Genomic DNA, 16,197 nt, shown 5'->3' with positions numbered 1-16,197 from the left:
GTTGCAGCATTCTACTAAGCAGCTAAAGTAGCTTGGGACTTAATCAACTTTTTATTAATTATAAAAACAAATGAAAACAATTGACATTCAATAGAGCTCATACCTTGGAAGGCCTAACTGTCCCCTTTAATTCAATCAAGTCTAAGCCAATTTTAGATTCACCCTATGTCAGTCACTCTATATTTTAAACCAGCCATAACTGCTTAACTATAATTTAAGCTCACCAGATCTAAGATCTGCATCAAATTGTACTCACTCATAGATACCAGCCACATTAATAAGCCTGATTTTTTCTTTTGTTTGTTTCATCAAGATCCATGCGTTATTCCCTGAGAAATTTACGAAAATGTCAGAAAAACACAGTAGCTTGCGATGTTAAAGAAAGTGAGAAAAACATCCTGGATGCATCCTTTTATCCTGATTCGCACCAAAAGCTAATTATTCTGGGCCAAAACCCATCCTCCATCCAAGTTTCAGCGAAATCAAGTAGTTTTTGTGTAATCCTGCTGACAAACCAACAAAGACACAAACGGACATGGGTGAAAACATGGCCCCCTAGTTGGAGGTAAAAAAACATACAGGAAACAAACAAAGTGTCCGCCACCACCGCTATCCCAGATTGATTTGAATGGACTTCATTTACAAACATGACGTTAACACAAACGTGTTAACGCTTTTAGCTTTGCAGCTACAGTGAAGATTTCGGCTTGAAATGGCTGTATAATAACGTTTTGTCAACTCAATCTTGGATCTCAGGGCTTCTGGAGGTCTCTTTCTTGGACTACAGCCGAGCCCTTTATTTTTTAATTTATTGTTTAGGTTGTTTTTTAACGTTACAAGTCCCCATATACTTCAGTTGTTTTGGAGAATGCTGCAACGCTGTTTTGCTGTGAAGCTCCAGAAATGTTTTGTGGACTCTGAAACTTCCCCTGACTCGTGTTGTTAAAATACCGAGTAGAAATGTTTCCAGCTGTTCTGAATGTCCACACTGGAAGGTGAGGTGAACGCCTGCCATGATATTCTCCTCCTGACTGCATCCCACTGCCTCCCTGATCAGAAATTAAATTCTGCTGTTACCTGCCATTTGTACAATTCATCTCATCAAGACAACAATGTCTCCTGAGGACATTCATGGTTTGCGCTCACTCACTTCATCTGTAAGTTGATAGAAGACTGTAAACTGGATAATATTTTCAAAAGTTTCAAGATATTGTTGCCCACCTTGCCACATCCCACCAGTCTGCCATCAGAAAAGTGGTTTCAGACAATCTGAAAGGCACTTTGTCTGAAGCACACCGAGTACTTTTGTCTTCAACACATCTGACGTGCCAGATTTGTGGCTGGCTTTCAACTAGCAATCAACTCCTAGGATGATAGCAAGGCTTACTATGCAATGAACCTGAATCTGCAGGGATGGAGTCACCCTCAGCTCAGCCAACACTGCTGCTCAGTATAGAGTCTCTCTCTCTCTCTCTCTCTCTGTCTGTCTGTCTGTCTGTCTGTGTGTGTGTGTGTGTACATATACACTCTGCTTCCAATCACCAATATCAGTCAAGGTGAAGGAAGGTCAGGACAGTACAAAAGACAACTTCCTGGATATGTTTTACACCTGGATACTTGTTTAGTGAAATTTTGAGAAACTCAGTATGGGAAACAGATCTGAGAGACTATCAGAACTCAATAGGTAAAATTGTTTGCATTGTCAAATACAATCAGGGATAAGTTAGAAAGTGTTTTTTTCTTTTGTGATTATGATGAACTGGCCCTTTAATGGTGAAGTGAGAGGAGTCTAATATCTTTTTCTACCAATGTTCCTTGTGACTGTACAGTATTTGTTTTGTGGTCAAATAGCTGATTATTTTACAGTGTGTATATTTAAAAATGTTAGAAGTTAGTACTTCAGTGTGGGACTTTCTTATAGCTGGAGAACAAAAACAATGTAAATAAATGGTTTTAAAGTTACCGCACGCTTTCCTGATTTTTTAAAATATTGTTTTACTAAATTTTACATACAGTAGGGTCCCATTGTCTGAGATCACCATTCAAGATATGTACATTTTTTCATTTGTTTGGAATGTAATATTATATATGTATGTATATATACTGTGTATATACATACATATATATATATATATATATAGTATATATATATATATATATAGTATATATATATATATATATAGTATATATATATATATAGTATATATATATATATATATATATATATATATATATATATATATATATATATATATATATAGTATATATATAGTATATATATATATATATATAGTATATATATAGTATATATATATATATATATAGTATATATATGAGTTAGACTCATGACGCATGATTTAACAGTGTACCACAAAGCTTCCTGTGATGTTACAGAATGCTTGGCTTTCTAAGTCTTCAATTGTCATTAATGCTTAGTGGGGTTGAGGTCCTGTGACTGTGGAGGAAAGTCCACATTGGTCTTCAAGTAGTTCTGAGGTATGTTTGGGCTCATTATCCTGCTCCACTGTGAATCATTCTCCTGAAGATTCAAACCATAGGGTGGAGCATGTCTGAAGAATTGAGTGATACTTCCCCTTGGTCAGGGTGGAGTCAATTCTGTGCAGGTGTCCAACTCCAGAAGACGCAAAATGGCCCCAGACTTGAATATTCCCACTATCTTGTTTCATTGTGGGTTTGAAACACTCTGGTATCATTCTCTCTCCTGTTCATCTCCTTACATATTCCCCTCTGTTACTGCCATACATCTCTAACTTCAGTAAAAAGGACTTTTTTTTTTCAGTCATCCACTGTGAAATGCTGGTATTTCTGAGCCCACTCCAAGCATTTGGCCTTGTTTCAATCCTGAGAGGTGGTTTATAAATTACTACTCATCCTCCTAGACTCTACAAGACAGCCTTCTTTTGACAGGACCTTTTGCTGATTGGAGGCTTGTGTTCATTTAGTAAAGTCTGTATTTGTGATGAAGTTGCTTTTGTTTCTCTCAGAGAGCTCAGTATGGTGTATTGATCTTCTGATGGTCCGGTCACTTTGGTTCTGCCTAATCGTGCCATGGATAGACCTTATTTAGGTTTTGCAAAGAGTTTGAGAATTCCATCCACTGCCCCCTTAGAAACCTTTAGTCTAGCCCCGATTTGATGCTGAAAAGGTTAAGTATGCAACACACTTTACCACTAGATGGTGCTTTTGACCAGCTATAGCTGTCATCCACATTATACAGAAAATGTTTAGTTTCCATTCCTCCTGTTATAATGGTGGTACAATACTTGACATTCATATTTCTTTGTACTGAATAACTTCACTCTCCATCTGCCCCATATCATAAAAATACACAAACAACTTACAAAATACAAACTTTATGAAAGAAATTATTGAAAAATGAAATACATAAAATCCAATGTGATGTTTTCCTGACAGTTTCAAATTGTTCAGTTCTTCAGGCTGGAGTTGCATAACCCTGAGATGAAGCAGACAAATTGATTGTCATATGTAAGCCATTGGTTTTGTCCGAAATCATTGTTATTCACTATTGACTACTACTATTGACCCAGGGAGTTCCGTATAGAGGACAATATGAAATTGGTCAAATGAAAAAACTTCCTCCAGTGCATTGCATGGTGGTGTATAATGCTTGTTAATGACCACTGGTTGTACACTGCTTTTCACGATGCATTGCGGGATACTTTGAGTCAACTACATAGGGTATAATACTGTAAATCTCACTATACATGTGGACAGCACTACAAAATGGTGAACTTACTATATAGTCGACTATGTAGTGGGTAGTACTTCCTGCATTCTGTACTGTGTTTACTACATATAACACACACACACACATACATACATACATACATACATACATACATACATACATACATACATACATACATACATACATACATACATACACACATTCATCTATATTTAAAGCTCTCATCAAATTTAACACTGGTTACGAGTCAAACCATTGTGAGGTGAGACCAGAAAATTTGAATTTAGTTAGGATTTAGTTTTGGATATCTCAATAGAATGTCTGGGTTTGGTTGTTATTGATGCAGTGACTGATTTGTCTCTAGGTGTATTATGACTTACTCGGCTTCATTTATTCCACTATCTGGGAGACAACTGGAAGAAAGCAATGGAATATGGATATCACTGTTGTTTGGACTAAACTAAAGTAAGGTATTAGCATGATTAGCATGAAAGACAGAGGAGTCTTGACACCAAAGTCTGGCCTAATTCTGCTTAATGATTGGTCGTGTCAGTGCTGCTCTGAGAGCTCCTTGGATGTAAATGTAGGCCGGAGTGGTGTTGAGTCTGTCCTCAGTGAAAGCCAATGATCTCACCAGAAGAGTGTCTCCCTCATCTCATGTGGCAGGGATTGCTTTGGATTTGCTGGATTTGTCGAGGATCAGGACTTCCTGAGCTCCAAGTGAAGAGACACAGGTGGTTGATGTCAGCGAAAGGTGAACAAGTCAGATCAGCCAGACAGCTTGTGTCTGGGTCAAATGAAACCACAGTGGTGGTTAGGAACAGTTTGGATTTCCTTACTGAGAGATGCACAGTTTAATGTATGCATGCATTTCTTGATGGGAGGAATCAAGTTAATAAAGGTTAAATGATAGATTCAGGATTTTTCAGGCCTTCTCATGGCCATATGTGAACTTGATAAGTTTGGTATCTGTAATATTTCTCCTCTTTATAATGGATGTAACCAGGTTCCTTCCAAATGTCACTTAAATGAAGGGGTTGGGGTTGGGGTTGGGGGAGGGCACTGCCATCTGGGAATGCCGTTGCAATGGAGGGGTGTACTTGGTCTGTTTGGGTGGGTGTTTGTGTGTGAAAAAACATCCACACAAACCAGGCCACAATGATTGAATAAACTGCGTTGTTGTTATTCGTGACTCTGAGGTAAACAGAGACAATCCGGTTGTCTTTGCCACAGCGGTACCAACAATAATACTACTAGTTGGCAAAAAAAAAAATGTGTTGCCACTTAAATTTTCCATAGGAACTACTTGGTTTTTTTTTGTTTTTGTTTTTTTACCAGGTTGGTAATACAAATAGGTTCTCTGTGATGTTGATAAACAGGATCCTAAAACTGTTCAGCTGCTCCACCTCAACTCCAATGATGTAGACAAGGGTGTGTCTTTTGCCTCCTTATTTCTGTGTACATTTGGATAGCTAAATACCACTAAAGGTAAATGAGTGGTAGAGTAATTTTTTGTACTTTAGGTGACGCGACTCCTTAAGTTTTAGAATGAAACAATGGTACTGCCCCATACTCTACCATACCATCATCATTATCCTTAATAATCATCATCATCATCATCATTCATCTTCCAAAACAGGATGTTAAATACATACACTTATACATGTTCTGTGTGCACAGTATTATGTTTTTGAAATTGATACACCACCATGCCCAGGAATCCTGGGGAGACCCTACCATAGGTAATCATAATAATGTTCTGATCATTTCAAATGAAATTTATTTTCATTACAAAACCGACAACAAAAATCATAAATCGCCAGGGACATGCGTAATAGCTCAGTCACTTTTTTAAATAATACAGAACAAATGGAAACTGCAGCATCTGACTTGCCTCCATGGTTTTCGGTGGTCAGAAAAAAATCCTCTCACATCCTTCAAACCTTTTGGTGTCTTTTCAAGGTTGTTTTTTGACTTCATGATGCATTGAGGTGACTTTCAACATTGTTCTGCCTTAAGGTTCAAAATGAACAGTTTCTGGAGAATTCACCCTCGCTAAAACATTGGAATACTTCGAGTTTTTCCCATATTGGACTGTATATAGGTGCTGTGACACCTTGTTATTGTGATTCCTGTTACCGTGCATATTTGAAATGTGACAGTTACACAGCAGAACAACCAGAGACGGATTTGGACATTCACTTGCCAGACTGGCATCTGGCTCCTTCACAGCTGAGGCCCAGTCACAACAGCATTCATGACAGCAAAATTGCATGCCATGTGTAAGAGCTACCATGTTCTACTTCTTTCAATGGAACTTTTACACTATTAAAATGCAACTTCTGTAAGCCAGCAAGTTTCCATTGTTAGCTGTCTCTATTTTTTTTCTGACCTTAAAAAGGGCGATCATACTGCACTGTCCAAACAAAGATGATACATATTTGAAATCTTGTACATTTTATTTTCTTGTGCACAAGACAAGAAAATACAATCTTTAGGGAAATCCATACTAGCTTGTTCAGTTTTATAAAATTAAGCTATCAGAGTAAAACCTGCAGTGAAAAAGAGCTTTGGCTACTGTGTGATACAGTATCAAGTTGATTTTTAGCTGTGTGTTATCAATGAATGCTTTTTTTTATTTCTAGTTTGCCACTAGAAACAGAAGCTTCGCACTCTGCTAATGTTTAGTGTGACCAGGCTGTTAGAGGGCCATTCTGAGACGCAAGGCAGAGATTAAAGGATAATTCCAGTTTATTACAACTTGGGTTTTATTTCTTTTTTAACCATCATTTCTTTTGGTTACACGAACTTGATGACATTGCCACGTCAAAATGATCTGAATTACTACTGTTTTTGCATGTAAAAGTTAATGACTCAGTAAAAAACCTCACCGAATGGGAAAACATTGCACAACAACTTAAGTCAAAATCGAAGCAGGATTAGAGAACGGCAGGGATGACGTATTTTTGTCAGCTAACCAGCGAGTCAGCATCGCCCTGGTTCCCTTAACAAAAAGCCTATGGGATTTTTGGGATTTCGGATTTTGCAGAAAATAAAGTATGTGGCAAACACAAGTTTATGATTCTTACAAATTTTGTTCAACAAGATGAACAAGACTGATTTTTGAAGTGTTAATGAAATCACCAGAAGTAAAAAGCTAACATTAGGCTTTAAACAAACTACATCATGGTTGTATGACTTTAACGTCACCACCACTAAGTGTCTTGTACAGAAGCTTTAACCTTAACGGCCATAGCTGCAATTATTTTTTAATGTCGCTTAAAAATCGTTTTTCTTGTGACAGATTGATTTTTCTTGTTATCTCGAAGAAACCAGCTTTGTTATCCCTAGATAACACGATAAATTAACCAGTTATCATGAGAAAACAAAAGGCTATTCCCTCTTTTAACTTGTAGCCTGAAGCTGAAAATGTCAGCTCAAGGTGTACCCATAATAGATTAATTAATTAATCAGACTGTACTTTAATCTTATTTATTTATATACATATTTGATTAGCCTATACCATTCAAACACCCACTAACGTGGGTAGTTTTTTCCCTAAGCCAACGAGAGGTTGTAGCCTATTGGACAGAAACATGTCTGCTTTGAGTTGATCACTGTATGTAGGATGTTGTTTCATTCTGCCCTATCTCTACACAGAATGGACGATTAAATGATTTTCAGCTGCTAACACTGTCATAATTTCCGTCACAGATGTACATACATGGTATAGCGAACACTCAGGCAACCTACTCTGAAAAGTCTGTGTGGAAACAAGCACTACATAATAATACTATTGTTATGTCTATCTCCTGAAGTAGCCATAATGTAAATATCCTCATATCAAATCAATAGGTAAAACATTCAAATGGTTCATTAAAAATGTATACACTCCCAAAACGTAAGTAATGGTCCACCCTTTTGAATCTTATTACGTTATTTCTCGAGATAAATTATCTTGTTATCTCGGGAAAATGTGCTATTCCTTGACAATGACATAAATAACTTCTGATCTTGAGAAAACAAATACAATTGAAGTTGTTATCACAGGAAATTAAGAGACCCATAGAGAGCCAAAGTCATGCCCCTTCTGGTTTGCCCCATGGGGCCCCCATTTTTTATTTCAGAAAAACTTTGTATGGCAGAGAATGGAGGATAACAAATAATTTTCAGATCCCGTTTGAACTGTGTCACGAATCACACATATGATATTTGTCAATTTAAAAGATAGTTTTCCAAGTCATTAAAGTCTGTGAAAATAGTGACAAAGTTTTTCTGATATAAGGTCCCACTGAGTCCACCAGAAGGGACATGACTTTGGCTCTCTATAACCATTTAGGGCTCCTGTGCACTTAACTAGTTGTTGTTGTGAAGTTGGAGTTAGAATAGTTTGCAACTAGAGTCTGTCTGTAAAGGCAGACTGGTGAACAGATGAGTCTCTGTGTTCACGGAGATGATGTTTAATGTCTCTGACAGCCCCTGTAGACTCATTTAGACACTTGTTAGCAACTGGCTTTTTTTAGACACGTAAAGGCTTCATAATTCACATGCAGGGAATTTACTGCTGTGTTTTATGTAAAACATTACAAACATTAAGCTTGTATTAACCACAGACCTTAATTCAGGCATTTAACTGAAAACCAATTCAAAAACCCCACTGACTTTGAGAAGAGGGAACATGAAGAGCAAAATGCTAACTTATTTCCTGGTTTTAGGACTCATTCCTGTGGCACTGTATTGTGTCTGTAAACCTTGATTTATTTTTCCTACAAAGTATTGGTTGTAATTTTACTATTCATGTTCCAACTGACCTGTTGGTTGGTTTTTCAACCTGTCTGATCATCTGACTGCTTGTGTTTCTTGACCTTTCAGACTGTGAGGCCACTGTGTTCACAAGCCTCAGTGTAATCATTGCTGATGGGAATGATGGAGAAGACCCAAGCTGAATAATTTGGTTTTATCCTTTAAAGAGAATAGCAATTTGGAGCTGATTTGATGTCAAAGTGCAGTGTTTTGTATGTACAATTCTTGGTTATTTATCATCATGAAAATTGTAGTTTGGCATACTTCATTTTTTATCAATTTATTCTTAAACAAAACATTCAGAGAGAGGCCAGTGTATTCAATCACATTTTGGCCTGTCTGGATTCTTTATCTCAAGCCTTTTTACCTTCATTATCCCTCAATATGTACAAAAAAAGGCCAATTCATGATAATCTACTACATGTTTACAAAAAGGGACTTAAGTAAACTTCATTGGTTTGAAAACACATTCAGATCTTTGTGTGAGGAAAAAGGTCAACATTAGAAATACTGAGGAAGCATTTGCAGGAATGATGTCTCTTCAGAATGCAATATGTATCTAGTCAGTATTTTCCCTCTCATTTAACTGTCTCACCCATGTAACCACCATCTTACACATACATACACACATTCATACCTGCAAATAGAAACACACACACACGCACGCACGCGCGCGCGCACACACACACAGTAAAAATGCAATGATCAGGAACTCTTCAGTTGCATTTCAAAGTTGGTTTGCTGTCAATATAATACATACTAACTAGTACAGAGGTCACATTAAATTTACAAAAGATAATCTGCCTGAGGCAACTAAAAAAGCACTGTCAGGTCTCTCCAGCATCGACTGTGAATCCACACTTTTCTCTGGCTTTGTCTCACAAATGAAAATGGAAAGACCAGTTGTTTTTCCTTCGTTCCTCAGGTTGATATCTGTGAGGAAAACAACTGAGAAAAACGATCCCACAGAAATCCAGAGCAGGGTTCACTCAGGTTCTGCAGTAGAAAAGTCACTTTTGTTTGACTGTCCTTTTCTCCCCATGTCCTCTCTGTCCATGATCACAGTTCTCCAGGTTTTGATGGGAAGAGCGACAAGTCTTCCGGACGTCACTAGTGTACACAGTGTTCTATTTCATCCTGTTGAATGACTTCAGCGCAGACAGAAGACACAGGTTTGTCTTCTCTTGGTTGCATTGTTTGGACGTTTTGATGGAGTAAGGCCATAATTCTGAAAATTCTTAAAGATTAGCGATTCTCTGTGGCATGCTGTTGTCGGGTGTTACAGATATGCCACGGTAGAGCATCCCCAAACACACTGTTTGCCCTCAATCTTAAGGACTGTGTCATGTTTTCAGACATTCACTAATTACAATCTCTGTGCCCTGCCCTTTACGTCCACTAAACTCAACTTCAAGTTGCAGTTCATTTTCAGAGAGAAACAAGAAAGAAGCACAGTTAATCGATTCATCTATATTTGTGCAAAAGTAAAGCAGCTGATGTGCCTTCAACTGCATCGTTGTACCTTCACTAGTCTGTGTGTAGTAATGCTGATGATTTAACTCTCCAAGGCTCTACTGTACGATCAAATAATATCAAGTTGATATTGACTACAGGTTTATCTCATAATCTTATGAGCTGGTTGAAAGAAATATTTAAATTTTTGCGTCAGCCATCTCGGCTCCACGTCGTGATGGGGACGTAGTTTACCTCACACTCATCAAGATGCAGGATACAATAATTGTTGCTGTGGATTTGTGTCCTATTAAATCCTCTAAGTAACTCCTGACATAGTAAGTCAAACATGTCGACTAAAAGTAATAAAGTAATAACTCTCATCTTACAAAAGTCTATCCTGATCCTTATCATTTTGCTTTTAAAGACATTAAAAAAAATGACATTTTATATCTGTATTTGGACATTTTTAGAGGTCGAACTGAAAAGGGAAGAAGAAGGCTTCTGTATAATTACGCTACAAATGGATAAAGCTAAATTTCCAGCAGTAACGCCAATTTAAGCGATCAGACTGGTTGCTGACAGAAACTTGATCCACACAGTGATTATTAGCCTGTTACCTAAAGCTCCAGTCTGATGTCACAAGAAAGTGAGGCTTTGAAAGAAATCATCTGTCAACAAGTGATTACATAGTGCATCCATTTTAAACTTTTAAAATGGCCTAGAGTGAATTACGTGCACCAGGTAGCCAATGGAAAGTGATTTCCAGCACATTCTCAGTATTTGGATGATCTTATTTGCACTACTTGTAAGGTAAGGGAAGTGTTACTTTCTAAGAGCAACTGCTAATTGTATTCAGACTCAAATTGCAGGCTATAACAAACCTCTGCTTACTATTAACTGGGCTGATGAGGGTTTATCTTTTGTCTTCAAATGATGCACAAAATTAAAAGCACCCACATGTATGATTAGAATTTCTCCAGTTACTTGAAGGGAATCTTAGTTTGTTTTGGTTAACATCAATGAGCAACAAATAGTGGGGGATTAGACAGGGATAACTTGTCAACAAAGAAAATATTCATACTTTCTGTTCCTATCACTGATGTGTTCGCTTTAGACAAAGAGTTTTTTTTTCTTCATTCAGTGAAGGGTATTCATATAAGCATTCATATTTCATCACAAAATTGAAGGTAAATCTCGCTATCTTTAAACCCAGGCCCTATATTTACATGTACTGATGTGTTAATGATTCATACCAATTATTTTAGAATTGGTCCAATAGATCGCCTTAGCCGGCAGCTGTGACAAGGTTGCAATGGCTGCAACATAAACGGTTGTTATTATTTTTAAAAGAGGTCTGTCTCTGTAGGAATCATTTCCATAATATACACTTAGACACATAGACAGACACACTTAGAATAAAAAAACCTCAGCCTGTCAGTTGCAAAAACAAGCACTTTCAGTGGACTTAACTTTGACAATTGCCCCAAAGGATTATGTTGCAGTCATGTCATGATACCAACTGAGGCAATCTACTGGACCAATTCCAAAACTTTTGCGAAGTTGGAATCATTAACTCACCAAAACATGTAAATATAGGGCCCAGGTTTTAAACTACCAAAATTCCCCTTTAAGATCGGTACTTAAAGTCTCACCAGCATAACATCCACAGACCTGATTCTTTAAGGCTGCCTTTGTTTACTCTACCGAGTTCAAGAATTTTATAAAGACTTAGATTTTTAAACCATTTTCAGGCCAGAGAGTGTCTTTGTGTTGTGCCAGAAAATCAAAATTATAAGAAGATGGACACCTGGAATGATACTTTTTAAATAATGTTGTCAAGAGCTAAAAATCAAATACCAAAAAAAGCAGTTATGGGTTAAGATGTCGAGCATGAATGGCAACGTCCCCAGTTCAGATCTTGCATCACTCCTTCATTTTCCTCTTGTCTCTCAACTGTTGCTATACCAAAAGCATTATCTGGATTTGCTAACTAATCTCGCATTTTGAAATTTAGACAAGCAAAGTTGCTTCTCTCACCTTATATGAACTTTTTTCTTGTTGCAAAACTAACTCAAACATCCTTTGTGTAAATCCAGGACATTTCGAATTGGCCACTTTATGAAGCAGCTTATATGTAATTTGGTAAGTTGGTGGCTTTTTGTCTGGCTTGGTTTCCACAATGACTGCATTATTACTTGCATGTTTTGCTATGAAAGTATTTCCATCTTGTTATCAACATCTGACTCCTTGTACGCTGTTGTTGTGAATAAAAAATGGTTGGTCGATGGGAATACATGCTAACCATTTCAGTGTTACCATTACACTCACTAGTTTACACCCACTGCTTAAAAGTAGCTTGCATTGGATCAAAAGCCACAATAACTCAAGCAAAGACTCCCACAGAACATCTGTTGGCTGCCCCTTGTTTTTTTTTCCAGGTTCAGATCATCATCTCTGCTTACATGACACAATAAGGCTCTCGTGGCAGATGAGGTTTAGTCCTGCAGCAGGCTGGTAGGTGGGAAAGGAGCCCTTTCTTCAAGTCTTTGTTAAGGAAGAAACAGACAATAGGGTTGACCCCGGCTTGGGCAAAACTCATCCACACAGTAGTGGAGAGGTACCGGTGTGGTATTGTGCAAGCCTTGACAAACACTCTCCAATAGCAAGCCACTATGTAGGGAGACCAGAGCACCAGGAACAGCAGGGTGATCACATAGAACATCCTGCCAAGCTGCTTCTCCGCTTTGAACTCCTCCATGCCCAACAGGCGCCGGTTCTGGTTGTGCAAGTTTTGCCGGATTCCCAGCAGAGTGGGCGGCATTGGACCCCTGCCAAAGCCCGCAATCCAGTTGGCTGCTGCTTGGCCAGTAGCCCCCGGCCCATGGAAGGTCCAGTTCTGACTGATGGCAGGCACCATCTGAACTGGCTTCATCTTGCGGTGCTTGTACTCAAAGAGGAGTAACTTCATGTAGACAACATGTGTGGCTAGAATGAGCACAGCCAGCATTAGCATAAAGCCTAGTGTATCATTAGCCTTGAAGTAGCGATGCTCAAAGATGCACTGGTCCTCCTCACGAATAAATTTGTAGGTGCCCACATCAAAAACAGGTGGGAAAGCCATTGCCACAGACAATGTCCACACCATGCACACCACTGCCACACATGTCCAGAATGTCATGCGCTTTGAGTAAAAGCGGTGGTGTGCGATGGCCATGTAGCGTGTAACGCTGATGCAGAATAACATGAAGGCTGCATGGAAACAGAAGAGCACTGCCATGAAGGCCACCACCTTGCAGCTCAGCACGCTATAGGTCCAGGCTGAGCCGTTCTTTATAGTCACCAGCACAAAGGGGAAGCAGATGGCTGAGCGAATAGTGTCTGCCAGGCACAGGTCCAGCAGGAAGTAGTAGGGTGCCTTGTGCAGGGCCCGGTCCCTCAGCACAAGCAGAGACACCACCAGGTTGCCAACCAGGCTGATGCAGATGATCAGCCCTAGCAGCACCAGTTTGATATAGGTAGAGACAGCTGAGGAGGGACTCTCTGCTACCATACCTCCTGTGGTAGCCACCACTGCTGCCATGGGCCCAGCAGGCCCTTCGCTGCTCTCGTTTCCATTCGCCATCCCAAATGCCCCCCCACCCATACCACCTGTTCTTCAGACACCAAAGCCACCACTCCTCCACCACCTCCTCCGTCTGCTGGTCGTTCCTTCGTCCTCGTGGTTGCTTTCTTTCCGCAGTTCAGAAGGAACAGGAACACCTCAATCCACATCGCCCCATTTCGAGCAGGGTCCCTTTGCTGGTGTACTGTCGTCTCACCTCCTGATCCTGGACAAAGAAGATAAAGAATTAGGAATTGGCATGGATCTCTGTAAGATGTGTCTGTGGAAAGTCTTTTCAATCATCTAGGTAGTACCGCACCAGATAAAAAATGAAACACATGACTTTTATTGTGTAACGTTACTGTTTAGTGACTATCTAGCTCTTCAAAAGAAATGCTTCTGAGACCATTTTTGTATCTAGGGGTGCTTTCACACCTAACCTGTTTGGTTTGGTTCAACTACCTCTGGTGTAAAAGCGGCAGAGGTGGAAAGAAATCTTCCCCTATGAAATGGGACAACCCTTGAGGCCCCTAAATGTTGTCAGTTGGTGTTTATGTAAACAGACTCAAGATTTTTCTTGCTTTACTGTGGCAATCCTGGTATTATCACAATGCCATTTGCCATTTATCTGATGGAGATAAAAATGCATGGACGTTCATTATTTATTCACAACTTTACGTTATCAATCAAGTCATCAAATAAAAAAGAATACTGCTTCTTTACCTGACCACTAGTGGTGCTTTTCTAGGCTCAACTGGGAATGAACCATGGCAACTGTGGCGCATGAAGATGTAGCGCCCGGTAGCTCCTCCAACTTATGCAACATTTTTGATTTTTTGTCATTTTTTCAGCTTATTTGCTGAAACATCAGCATTCAGCATTCTCATCATCACTGGAGAAGAAAGCAGGTGCTCTGGATTAGAAACAGTGGATTTTGAGACCATCGCGGCCCACGGCATCTTTAGACCATCCAACCTGAGTGTTTAGACCACCCCAGAGAGGATGAGAGTCGAAATAAGAGCCATGCAAATCCAGCCAATCCAATCCAAATGGACAAAATGGGACTCAGGCTGCGATCAAGCTGTTGCACTTGACAGGCAGACTGTGTTCTGAGCCAGCAAAGCGCAAGACTACAGCTGGATGACACGAGATGGACTAACATCGTTGCTTGGTACTCACACACAGTCAAAGTTGATGGATAGTGTTTCCCAGATGTCACACCTTTGACAGAAAGATGCCGACCATGTTATCATCACTATCTTGTTGCTGCTGCTTACATTCACCCTGATGCAGATTTAAAAGTTGCACTATGTATTTATGTATATTGTACATAAAAAACTGTATATATGTTCTACAATTTGTGTAGCATGAAGGCGTTCAGAAACCCTACTATGCCAGTCATGGGATTAACTGAATAACCTACAAATTTTGAGCAATCAGCATCTGGACTAAACCAAAAAACTACTCATATATACTACATATAATTCTAAGTGATCTTAAAGACGTTTCACCTCTCATCCAAGAGGCTTCTTCAGTTCTAACTTACTGGAGGGGAGTTGCAGGCTTTTAAACTCTGTGTGGGAGTGTCCTTACAGAGTTGTTAAGGACGTGTGAGCTCTGAGTTTCAGAGTCGTTAGGGCCACTTGTCGGTCGTTGACTTAACCGGCCTTCATGTGGGTTGCTAGGGCTAGGTGAGTCCAGGTGTGAATGGTTGTTAAGCTGTCTGGGGAGGGAACTCAGTACTGCATTGTAGGTGGGTGATAAGTAATGTCTTAGGCCACCTCCTCTGTTCAAAGACAGTTGTTCCACTTTGACATAAATGGATTCTTTTACTCCTCTTTCAAACCATCTGTCTTCTCTGGCCAAGAAGTTTACATTGTTGTCCTCAAAGGAATGATTTTTCTCCTTCAGATGTGAGTGCGCAGCAGAGTCTTGACCTGAGGAGTTGGCCCTCCTGTTCTGTGCCATTCGTTTTGGTTTCTAGTCAGGTATAGTGCATTCATTCTGGTTGTTTTATGTAAGGGCCATCTTTCCTGCAGTGAACAACTTCTTTAAGTGCGAACATGGGCATGCGTGGACACTGGCATCTCAGCCAAGAAAGCCAGACTCAGGGAAGAAAGGAGTGTCCATGCCTTCACCAAAAGATGCTACTGGTATGAAATTAATGATAAATATCAGAAATCGGAGAAATGTTGGTTTTGTTACTGACATTGAAAATGTCTGTTATAGTAACAAGTTAATTCAATGGTGATTGGTAAGTGTTTACCAGTATTCAAATCAGCCTGGCTTGCTTGATTTATGGTTGCACATTGCAGTCGTTAGTTGACTTAATAGCTTATGAGTAATGCGTATATTATTGTTAAAGCACAATGCTGCAGACAGAAAGGTGTGAATGTGGCCCAAATCAGGACTGAAAAGATAAGATTTTATGTGATGTTAGCTGTTCAAACTGTTGTGAAAAAGAAAAAGACCTGAGTTACATATGAGCATAGAAATCATATTTGGGCACACAGGTGCACTTAAATCATAGTTGCTGCAGCTTTTGCTGCATCTCATGTGAATGAACTACTGCATAACAAGGCTGACATTTTTTTTAGAAATCCTGTGG

At 39.3% G+C, this 16,197-nt stretch overlaps 1 protein-coding gene across 1 annotated transcript; it reads right to left on the bottom strand.

Annotated features, from left to right (window-relative positions):
- Window positions 1-12,446: 12,446 nt before the first annotated feature.
- gpr173 (G protein-coupled receptor 173) lies at window positions 12,447-13,765 on the bottom strand. The gene is made up of 2 exons (XM_073469697.1): window positions 13,672-13,765; window positions 12,447-13,636 (listed from the first exon to the last, which is right to left on the bottom strand). The coding sequence occupies exons 1-2, from the start codon at window positions 13,757-13,759 to the stop codon at window positions 12,447-12,449; spliced, it is 1,278 nt and encodes a 425-aa protein (XP_073325798.1). The 5' UTR covers window positions 13,760-13,765.
- Between the last annotated feature and the right edge of the window lie 2,432 nt (window positions 13,766-16,197).

Source organism: Pagrus major, chromosome 7 (assembly GCF_040436345.1).
Source record: "Pagrus major chromosome 7, Pma_NU_1.0".
Classification (NCBI taxonomy): domain Eukaryota; kingdom Metazoa; phylum Chordata; class Actinopteri; order Spariformes; family Sparidae; genus Pagrus; species Pagrus major.
Note: the sequence above shows the minus strand (reverse complement) of the source record. Positions and strands in the feature narration are given on the sequence as shown.